At 44.0% G+C, this 11,659-nt stretch overlaps 3 protein-coding genes across 3 annotated transcripts; 1 reads left to right on the top strand and 2 right to left on the bottom strand.

Moving 5' to 3' along the window:
* Positions 1 to 2,380: 2,380 nt before the first annotated feature.
* On the top strand, positions 2,381 to 3,211 carry LOC129601536 (5-hydroxytryptamine receptor 1B-like). Its single transcript, XM_055500375.1, has one exon. It carries the CDS (start codon positions 2,381 to 2,383, stop codon positions 3,209 to 3,211), a length of 831 nt encoding a protein of 276 aa, XP_055356350.1.
* Positions 3,212 to 4,439: 1,228 nt separating this feature from the next.
* Positions 4,440 to 5,384, bottom strand: LOC129601535 (alpha-2Db adrenergic receptor-like). The gene has a single exon (XM_055500374.1). The coding sequence runs from the start codon at positions 5,382 to 5,384 to the stop codon at positions 4,440 to 4,442; it is 945 nt and encodes a 314-aa protein (XP_055356349.1).
* A 5,729-nt stretch (positions 5,385 to 11,113) lies between these two features.
* On the bottom strand, positions 11,114 to 11,659 carry LOC129601534 (probable G-protein coupled receptor 19). Its single transcript, XM_055500373.1, has one exon. It carries the CDS (start codon positions 11,657 to 11,659, stop codon positions 11,114 to 11,116), a length of 546 nt encoding a protein of 181 aa, XP_055356348.1.

Genomic DNA, 11,659 nt, shown 5'->3' with positions numbered 1-11,659 from the left:
GTCAGATTGCTTTTCTAAGCGCGCAAAGGTCAGATTGCTATTATTCTAAGCGCTCATGTGCGCTCCCAATCTGTTCCTATAGTTCTAGATTCCGAACAGTCGGAACTTTTAAAATCCAGTTATAATTTAGCATAGGTTGAAGCTATACAATTGAAAATATTTTAGTCGGCATTTCCTCCTTCTTCGTTTTACACCGGCAAGAGAAAACGGCAGCGATGAATAACACCAGTATCATTCATCGTAATGCAACTGTATTTTTAACGCAAGCCGTTCCACAAGGCTGGTCTCCACTGGTCATCACACAGCTCGTATTAGCATGCGCGGGCGTCGGACTAAATGGCATGATGCTGATTCTGCAGTGCCTTCCGCAGACGCAGGTGACTTCGTTCACAATATACCTGATCTTCATCTCCATCAGCCATAATCGTCATTCTAGTGACCATGCGCCCCATCGGCATGACGACCTGACGGGAATTTCCCGGTGGTCAGGCAGTGTGCGTTTACGTCTACGGCGGATTTGTGGCCAGTATGGTTCCGGTACTGATGCACGTCCTGATCTCTGTCAACCGTTTATGGAAGAGGTCACGTATCCTGTCTCATATAGTCAGAAGCACAGAAAAAGACGGCTATCTTGTTGTGTCTCGGTGCCGTGGCCTACGTCCACGTGATTCATTTTTCCATGTTTATGGTGGAATTCTTCTTATACACTCCAGCCGGAAAATCAGCTTGTCTGCAAGGCGGGTCGGGTGGTATTCTCGAATGGCGGCGCGCTGATTTCGTGCTTCACCGAATAATTCCGCTGGTAATTCTTGGAACGTATATTTATGGATCGTTAAGCGATGGAAAAAGACAGAGAGTGGGCGACCAGCAGATTGAAAGATCGAATCAATCAACGGAGCATAATGCCACTTCAACGACAAAAGCGACAGCCGGAGAGAGTACTGCACAAGGGCACGAGCGCCGGCACCACAGCATTCCGCGATGAATCATGACGGAGAGTGAAACCGTATTTAGTGCTGACTTTTAACATCCATTACTGTTTTCGTCTGCTGGATTCCACCGGATGTCTACTGGGCGATGATTTATATGAACGCGCGACCGCCTTGGTGGGTCGCCACTTTAATTGGGACCTTGTCTTCTATCCAAATGGTTTTTGATCCGTTAATGTGGTTGTTTAGTATCCGTTAGGATTTTATGCTCGAAGCGTGAAATTTGCTGCATTTTCGATCGCATGAGGTTGCGCTTGGTTTTCTCGAGCCACTTCCTGTTTATGAATTTTATTATTGTCACCGCTGCCGCGCTTTTATGCAACGAAATAAATCTGATATTGAATGTGTATGTGCTTAACTATGCAATCAAGCTGCGGCTTTTGAGCAGTTCTCTAATTGTTCTCTTTTGAGCAGTTCTCTCACTGATCTTTGATAGTAATTTACATGCGCAATTATTTTCATTTATGCAAAGGTCATTTCACTCCAGTAGCTCATTTACTTTATATATCCTTCGGTATGATAGCCGTAATCACCACTAAAACACCTACTTTTTCGGTAATTTTAATGCTAAACACGATAAAAAATTAAACATCGTTAATTAGCGATTTTCAACAGCGCATGTGTTTGAACTTGGCACGATAACGAAACACGGTTGCTCGAGATCACTCTACTACAGTACAACAGCAGGTACAGATAACACCGCTAAATAGTTTCGGAACTTTATCACATGCTTTGACACAACATTAATTTTGTTCTTGAGAATAATTATTTTGTATTACCCGTAAACAAATATGTTCGCAGTAAAATTTTGCTTAGACTGCGTTTAATTTCCGGTGGGCATGTGATACTGCGTGCGACCTAAGTAACAATAATCCTGTTTTGCAGAATTGAATCTTGTCATGCAGTTGGAATTCAACATGCCCTTTCAAGGAAACTGAAAATTGCCATTAATTTGCGTCAGTAATTTGGTTCTGACGAGACGTAATTCATAAAGTACAAGGTCATAATGTTCACTCTGGCGTTTTATCTGTGCATTATCCGCTAAAACATATTGCTTATTACTTATTAGTATTTGTTACAGTAAGCCGCATTGCAGATCTTTCATCAGGAGGCAAATGCTGATCACGGAAATCTGCAGCATAGTACTCTCTACATATTATAACTCGAAAGTCTCGATTCACATAAAAATATTACTGTCACGTGGCACCAACTTGGTTTATTGTTGATTGCAGCAAAATAACCTTGCTTTGGATTTGATCTGTTGTTGTTCTTAAATCGTCGTCGCTAAACTAGCAGATGTTTATATGTAAGCTCTCGTAAGTTGGGATAAATTAAATAGTCATATTCATTGAAATATTGTTGCATTATTTCGGACCAGGAGCGCGACAAACATGAACGCCCTGGCGTTCAGCAACACCACAATAAAATATCTTACTAACACTACGCTGCCCATTGTAACGCCATACGGCTGGACGCCTCTGTTAATCGCCCAACTATGTTTATCCTGTATATCCGTTGTACTGAACGTTACGATACTACTGCTTCAGTTGCTACCACAAACCAAGGTCACTGCCTTCACCATCTATTTAATCTGCATCTCCATCGGCAACATTGTCGTTCTGCTGCCTACGCGCACCATTGGTTTTCTCAATTTCGTCACCGGCCGCTTTCCCGGCGGTCAAGCCGTATGTGCGTTCTACGTGTATTCCCAGATGGTGGTCAGCATGATTCCCGTGCTAGTACACGTTCTGATCGCTGTTAACCGTTTATGGGCGGTCACGCATCCCGTGTCGTATCGGCAGCGTCATAATAAAAACGTCGCTGTTTTGCTCTGTATCGCCGTGATGGCCTACGTGCACATCCTGATCTTTCCCGTGATGCTGGTGGAATTTTACCATGCTCCGGCTAAAGATTACACCACTTGCCAGCCGGGAGCGGGAGCCATCGTGGCATGGCGGCTGGTGGATTTTATTCTGCACCGGATGATCCCACTTTTAACTATTCTGGTGATTTACGTCTACGTCATGCTGAAACGATGGAGGAAAGGTCGTGTAGGTGAACAGGCCGGAGACGCACGCCAGTCAACGGATCCCAATGATAACTCAAGTAAGCCGATGGTTGCTGACAAAAATGCCGGAGACTACGCGCCAACCACTGGATACCGGTCCGGAATCAAGCGACGCAAAGTTAAACCGTTTGTCGTTAACCTTGACCTCGATTAATGCTAATCTGCTGGGTACCCGCTGATGTGCACTGGGCGTTAGTTTATGTGAACATGCCACCGCCCGGATGGGTGCACAATGTGACGTCGTTTTTATATTCCGTGCAAATCGTATTCGATCCGTTAATGTGGCTTTTTAGCATGAGATAATGCGAGAGAATGCAGTAATATCGCTGCAATGTTGAAATCGCTTGATCGTGCTTTTCTTTGCCTATGGCACGTACACATAAATGGTTGCAAGGCTTTGGGTTGGTAGTTTCGTAAAGTGGTGGATAAATCATACCGAAATTAACATTATTTTATTAGTTGACCTGAGGGCTCTACTTTTATATAATGGGTTAGAAATTATTTTGTGCTTCATCATTTTTAGCTAATCTACTGCTCTGAACAGAAGGGAACCCGCTATTTTAAGCGTTTACTTAATTATCTTCGAACTTTAGAGGTACAGGAGAATTGCACAGGTCGTATATGCCTGTTCGTATTGCCTCGTGACGTCGTCCGTGATAACACTGCAGGTTGAATTACATCGCGTAATTAGTTCCATGAAAAATGTCCCAGATTTGTGTATACCTTGTCATATAAAACCTTTCATTTAACCAACCATTCCAGTAAGATATTCAATACTCACGTTTGAAATTACCAGTAATGCACTGATTATTGCACATACATATCTGCCTTAATTTGCGCTTTTAGTTAGTATAAGAAATAACATTCTTCCCGAAAGCGCAAAGAACGGAAGGGTTCGATAAAAGCAGCACAGTGAACAAATATCATCGCTATATTGTACTGTAAGCTTTTGCTTGAAAATTAATGAAAGCAAAAGCACACCGTCATCACAATACGTCATCTCGGGCCCCGATTCTACAGAACCACACTGCATACGCTACCCTAAATTTTCAACGATTAATGAGGTTTATTTAACGGTCGCAATGAACCTATCTATTTTTACCCGCACCATAAACTGCACCCTTTTCCAGAGATGTCAAGTGTTTCAATCGGCGCGCGACAAGAGGTTACGAAAACACTGGTGAGAAATTTAAAGGAACGCATCATTAAATATCTGTGATCCATGTAACTGAAACGTGCTCATATGAGTTACTGAAAAGGTTTGCCGTTCAGTAGTAGACACAAGTCATTCTTATAATTTTAATAATCAACAAATGCACAAGTTATGAAAACTGCAGATGGCGTTCCTTGGTTATTTCAGACTAATCATCCACATCAGAGGATCAAAAAATCATTTGCAGACTGTATAAAGTACTGACAATTGTGTATGCCCAGGCGGGCAAGCGGAATCCCAGGTACAGCATCGCCCAGTATACATCCGCCGGAATCCAGCACAGCAGCACGGAAACCGAGGTCATCGTTAACACGACAAAAGGCTTAACTGCCCGCTTATTCCCACGGGAATTCTTCCCTTTAAGCTTCTTCGCGCCGGCTCTTTCATCATCGTCTTCAACAATATCAGCCTTCGTAAACGCAGTGCCATTCTGCGTGGAAGCCACACTCATTTCGTGGTGATCAATAGTGCGCTTCTTTTTCCATTTCTTGACAATAATGTAGATGTAGATCCCGATGACCAGAATCAGCGGTATGAAGCGATGCAGAACAATATCGGCGTTGCGCCAGGGCATCCACGCTGCCCCGGTCAACTGACAACCTTTCTTGATTGGACTGATAATGTAGTATTCCACCATGAACATGGGAAACTGCACCAAGTGCACGTACAGGAACACGCTGGCGCAGAGCAGAATGGACATCTTTTTATGATGACGATGCCGGTAAGATACCGGGTAGCGGATCGCCCAAAAGCGGTTGATGGAGATGAGAGCGTGCACCAGTACCGGGACTTGACAGATGATAAACTGCACGTACATGTAGAACATACATAATGCGTAACCACCGGGGAACACTCCCGTTGCCGAGGTCATAATCCCGATTGGTCGGACGATGCCTAAATAACCGAGATTCCCGATGCATATGGCAATCAGGTACACGGTGAAGGATGTGATACGGGTTTGCGGGAGGAACTGCAGCAGGAGCATTACGGAGTTTAGTGAGAAGGAGATACCAGCAATGAGGGCCATCATGATCAGGACGGGAGTCCAGCCCGGTGGTGAGGATGCGGGCTGGGTGGTGTTGAAGATAATTGTGGTGTTGTATGAAGAATTCATTTTTCAATGATCCGTTCACCATGGAAAAGTTGGAGAACTCGCATCAAAGGTCAACGTCCATGTAGACGGTTTTACGAGAATGTATTTGCAAAAGGAATACCTGACCTTCACATGTCCTGCAGCAGGCCGTTAAATACTTTTGGCATGTTCCAAAATCCGGTGACATTTAGTCGTAGGAAATCAGGAAATTGATGCCAGCATTCCACCACATCCATCACATGGTCGTCGTCTTATATTCCGCTGATGCAATGATGAGCTGATCAAATTAGCCTCGTTTTACGGATTTCAACGCTGTTAATCGAGTTTATACGTTAATAAGCTTGATTACACAAGTGCTTACGCCACTGTCACTTTTTCCAGAAAGCGATAAAAGGTGCACGATAGTTGTTACAAGAGTAGTGAAGGCGAGGGATCGGATGTATGGAATAGGTACGTGGTCCGCGAAAGCAGTAATGCCAGCCACTTTTAAAGTGCCTGAAATAGCAACAACGTCAGGATGACCTTTAACCACTACACTTTTACATGTCATAGTTGTAATTAACTTGCAAAATCTCAGATGTCGCGTATACTGGTTTCGTAACGCTGAATGCTGAGCTTTCGAATGTGCCGGAGCACGTATACAGGGCAGCTTTTAAAAGAAGCACGGTTTACCTTCTTTCGGATTAGCCTGCTTAGGTCATAACCGGTAACTGCAAGTCTGTAACTGAAAGAGCAAATTAATGTAGGCAGAACACCACATAAACTGAACTCTTGTGGGGAGGACGTGCTTAACGAAGAACGGGAGAAGGCGGGACATGTATTTCACTTATAGTCTTGAGCATAAACAGGAAACTGATTTTGCTGACGCCTAACTGAACAGGCTTAATCCCTACGTATAATTATTTGTAAGACATTTATGCATTTCAACTCAACAGCAGTGACCGGATCATTCTCTCTTCATATCTGCAACATCATGCGTCATAAGTCCAGTTTTCTTCACAAATTCCGCTCAAAGTGATCACTAGTTAGTTTTTTCTTCTGTTCATGGTGCAACCCCTGCTGTTGTCGAGAAGGTCACACAGCATGATAGTTGTCGTTGAATGTCTAATTATTTGGCGCCGAAAGGGAGTGTGGTTAAGCCTGGAATATTTCGACAACAGCTGCAGCCTAACATCACACGCTGTGGCATGTGCGTCATCTTTAGGCTGATATTTTTTTCTGCTAATTGAAATTCACATAGGAAGTAAATTTATACCTTTCTTATCGTCCATTCGGATTACATCCTCAGATCCCGAAATTCCGGCTCCACTCAGATGTAAACAACAAAAATTCTCAGGAAACAATTAAAACAGACTGATCAGTTTCTAACGTGATTGGTTGCATCTGCTAATCGACTAAGCGCGAAAATTAGATTTTGTGAATATCGCCATGTATCTGCAAATACCAGCGCACCGCAACGATTTCGAGTTCGGTTATCAACATTTTCCTAATGTATTTGTTAGACATTCGGTTTTGGAATCGCTTTAATGACGATAGAAGCTGGTAATTATGCATCAATGCCACCCAGCCCGGCACTATCCGACCCGGCGGCTGGAATCCCATACTGGGAAGTTACCGCCACCGCCATCGCTTCTGTTACAAAAGTATTTTTTTAAATATCGGTATGGTGCTGCTGCAATTATTGCCACATCCATCACTACTTAATGGATTTTTATCTGCTTCAGTAACCTGCCCGGTTTAGAGGTGTTGCGAGTCAACACCCTGCATGGCGCCTGCCCGCCAACCAGTCTGCATCCGGTACATTTGCAGACAATTTGTGTTCATGCTGATTAAATTCCAGTGTTCCTGCACGTCCTCATCTCGATGAGCCGTCTTTGAGCCTTCCAATCGTACCGGCGACATCACGGACAAAAGACGGCGGCGTTACTGTGTCTGGGGACTGTGGCCTGCGTCCATTTTGTGCGGTTTTCTTTTTTTTTCCAAGATTTCTTCTACTGCAGCCCGCATGGCAATCGTTCTGCACCGGTTTATTCCGCTGTTGCTGGTGATCGGAATTTATATGTATATGACACTAAAGCGCTGGAAGAAAAGGCGCGCGGCTGCGACGAAACCAACGCTGGAGCAAACAAAGCGGACTGTAGTGGTACTGAGGCTAATGGAATCCTTGTAGCAGGACTGAGGCCACGCCGATTCAAAAGGAAGCGTGCAGGTGACTGGCAACGAAAGGTCAGGCCGTTTCTGGTGCTGACGATGTCGTGCTGATGTGCTGGCTTCCCGCCGATGTCCGCCGTCTTCCAAAAGCCGGTCTGGTTTTTTCACGTCGGCATCATTCTCACAGCTTTGCAAACAGTTTTTGACCCGCTCATGTGGCTTTTAAAAGCTTAAAAGAACCGAAATAACTTTTAATTTAAATCTGGGCTTGCGAAATCTAACTCATGGACACCTTGACTAGTTGTTCCAGGAATTATTGTTTCTTTAACAATACGACATTTCATGTGCGCATTGCGTTTTTGTTGTGCAAAATGCTGATTGTGAACCACGGAATACATCGATGTTGAATGCTAATGGTAGAGATCGAAACATGTTTGGTTTGTTCATGTAGTGTATACCTATAGAAGTGCTCAATTAGAAAACAACGGATTGTGGTGAATTTTCAAGGTTTTCGGAATTCTGATAAAGGCTTTGGGGATAGCTTTATCAAAGATCGACACCGTCGATTCACCAGAAAGGAGATTTCTTATCAATATTTTCACCATTTCCAATCGATACTCGTATAGGACAATATTATAATTTAATTTCGGCTACGAGTACAAAAACAGTACGAGGTGTTTATCGTAGGCTGACCAGCCATATTATAGGGTCGAAAAGCATTTGCAGAGAGAAAATCGTCGATGTTAAATTAAAACACCCAATATGGCAACCGAAAGTTCAGATAAATCAACCCCCAGTAAACATTCGCAGGAATCCAGGTAATGAGAACCGTTATTGTCGTAGCAGTAAGAATGACGAATGGCTTCACTTGTCGCCGCGTAATTGCCGAATGCCGCACCATCCCAGGTGACCTTTCTGATCCACCGGCTGGATTGAAAGCCTGCCGTTCGCGTTTCTTCAGCCACCTTTTGAAAATTATATGAACATAAACAGCTAAAACCAGAATACAAGGAACGGCACGGTGGAGCACGGCAACGATGCGTCGCCAAATCAGTATCCCTCCGGCACCGGGCTGGCAGCCAGTTGGCTTAACCGGAGTACTGTAATAAAAGAATTCCAATATGAACCTGGCAAACTGCGGACCGTGGACGTATGCCACCACTGCCAGGCATAATAAAACGGCCATCTTGGTGTGATGGCGTTGCCGGTATGAGACGGGATATGTGATCGCCCACAGGCGGTTGATGGATATGAGAACATGGACGAACACAGGTATCTGACTGATAACAAACTGGAAATAGGAATACGTGGCACACACGGCATGACCACCGGGCCACACGCCCGTGACCGCGCTGTAAATAGCCAGCGGGCGCACGACGATTAACCATAAAACATTCCCGAGGAGATGGCGATTAGGTAAATGGTAAAGGATGTGACCCGGGTGTTCGGGAGGAACTGCAGAAATAACATGATGGCATTGCAGATAAAGGATGCGCAGGAAATGAAGGTTGATGCTAATAGTAATGGAGTCCAACCGGGTTGTGCGGAGGCTGGCTGATTGGCGTTCTGCGCCGTAGTGTTGTTGAGGAAAGTCATAATATTAAGCTTCTGCGATAGTATTGCTCAGTTGGGAAGATTATGTCGTAGTTCGTTACAACGCCTGCATGCAGCTCTAATATAAATTTCGTAAAAACTTTGTCACAGCTGTTCTGTTACTCAACGCAATAACGGGGGCAGTCGGGTGGAAGCGGGCCTATCGGAAGCTCGAACCGGTGAGGCATACACCTTCGATTTCGCATATGGCGCCGATCACGCGCCGCCGGCCTGTTGTACGCGCAAAGGCCTAATTTCCAGTTTTTCGTACGGAATTTCCACAAAAATTTAATGATGTTTATAAACCGATTAAAACATCAAGCTAATTAAATTATGAGCACCGCGAAGTTACAATAATGTTTACAAAATGATTAATTAAACTGTTAGGCTGCTTAAATTATTAAGCTTGATGAAGTCAGCATAATGCTTTCAAACTAATTGAATTATTTAGCCAATTATTAAGGGAGACTGCACCCACAAAATGGCATGCTTCGGAAATGGTTAAAGGTATTGCTTTACAGATCCAGTCTGGTCACAGGGCAATTCCATCGGAAGACTGCATCTCCTGAAGACAGACAGTAGTTGGTTTCTCGAATCGAAGCTTGCACTGTATAATACGACACCCAAAATATTGTGATAGGAAATGATACAGATCTAATTACCGGTAGATTCCAAGAACGAATGCGTCATATAAAATCAATAAAATCATTGTTATAACAACGACTATGCAGAACTGGAAACCTGGAACATTCGGTTTTCGTATTCTGATATATCGAGATCTACTGGCTAAATATTCAGGAAGCTCCACCATGTAAGGTGAGAGGGTGGTCGGATGTCTACCGGGTGAAACTCCACGTTAGCATCCAAATGCCGTTCTGGGACTTGCATCCCTCTTACAGCCATGCAAACAGTTTTGACCGGTTTATGTGATTTTAAGCTGGAAATACAGGACTTAAAATAATTTTAAGCTTGAATTTGGCTTAAGAAATCTAGCTCCTGGACGCTGGACAGACTTAGGTAATAGTTGTTCCGGAATTATTCTACTGAAACCGAAAAAAGGAAAAGGCTTAAAGGAACAGTCAACGAATTAAAGTTGCATGCTGTGTAAAAATTTGTCTGCTAGGTTTCTTGCGCGTTGCATGTTTGTTTTGCAAAATATCGAATACACCGTTGCTGAATGCCAATGCAATAGGTCGAGAACTGTTTGGTATGTAGTACAACTGTACATGTGCCATTGTAATAATATGTATTTATGAGAATAATAAGAGCATCTGTGTACTTGTGCAAGCTCATACTACGTAAATAATAATATTAAACAGTTCTCGATGTACAAGCGAAACATAACACGTACCGCTGCTTTTCACATTTTTACAATACCTGATTGCTCAGTGACTCGAATCGAAGAATGTGCGCAAAACGTATGAACAACATTTAGCCGAAAGCAGATTTGAACATGCTTTTCCGTAAATTAAATAAGACAAGGAGTACAGAACCTGTCATCTCCCGTAATTTATAGTTATTTGTAATTATTCCACTAAAAAGGAAATTTTTTATATCAGCATTTCCGATCGATACACGTGTCGCACAATATACAGTGTAATTACAATTTCGCATACAAAAACAGTACGAGGCGTTTATCGTAGACTGACCAGCCATATCATAGGGTCGAAAAGCATCTGCAGATGGTACATTATTGCCTGAAAATTAGTTACCCAATATGGTATGCGAAAGCCCAGATAAATCAACCCAAAGTAAACATTCGAAGGAACCCAGGTGAGGAGAACCGTTATTGTCGTAGCAGTCAGAATAACGAAGGGCTTCACTTACCGTTGCCGTCGCTTAACTGTCGAACGGGGCACCATCCCTGGTGACCTTTCTGACCCGCCGGCTGGATTTATAACCTGCCGTTCGCGCCTTTGCCACCGTTTGAAAATGATATAAACATGAATAGCTAAACCAGAACACAGGAACGGCGCGATGGAGTACGGTATCGATGCGTCGCCAAATCAGTATCCTCCGGCACCGGGCTGGCAGTCAGTGGGCTTAACCGGTGGACTGTAATAAAAGTATTCCAATACGAACCTGGCAAACTGCGGAACGTGGACGTATGCCAACACTGCCAGACATGATAAAACTGCCATCTTGAAGTTGTGACGTCGGCGGTATGAGACGGGATAAGTGATCGCCCACACGCGGTTGATGCATATGAGAACATGGACGAACACGGGGATTTGGCTTTCCACAAACTGGAAATACGAGAACGTTGCACACACGGCATAGCCGCCGGGCCAGACGCCCGTGACCGCGCTGTAAATGGACAGCGGGCGCACGCCGATTAACCATAAAACATTCCCGACGGAGATAGCGATGAGGTAGTTGGTAAAGGATGTGAACCGGGTTTGCGGGAGGAGCTGCACAACTAATACGATGACATTGAAGAGGAAGCATGCACAGGCAATGACTGTTGACGTTAATAGTAGTGGAGTCCAGCCGGGTGGTGTGGAGGCTGCATGACTGGCGTTCTGCGCTGTAGTGTTGTTGAAGAAAGTCAT

The sequence above is a fragment of the Paramacrobiotus metropolitanus genome, unplaced genomic scaffold, assembly GCF_019649055.1.
Source record: "Paramacrobiotus metropolitanus isolate TYO unplaced genomic scaffold, Prichtersi_v1.0 Parri_scaffold0000248, whole genome shotgun sequence".
In the NCBI taxonomy this organism is placed as follows: Eukaryota; Metazoa; Tardigrada; class Eutardigrada; order Parachela; family Macrobiotidae; genus Paramacrobiotus; species Paramacrobiotus metropolitanus.
Note: the sequence above shows the minus strand (reverse complement) of the source record. Positions and strands in the feature narration are given on the sequence as shown.

Coding starts and splice junctions, on each gene's coding strand:
- LOC129601534 (XM_055500373.1), bottom strand. CDS start 11,659: ATGACTTTCTTCAACAACACTACAGCGCAGAACGCCAGTCATGCAGCC.
- LOC129601535 (XM_055500374.1), bottom strand. CDS start 5,384: ATGAATTCTTCATACAACACCACAATTATCTTCAACACCACCCAGCCC.
- LOC129601536 (XM_055500375.1), top strand. CDS start 2,381: ATGAACGCCCTGGCGTTCAGCAACACCACAATAAAATATCTTACTAAC.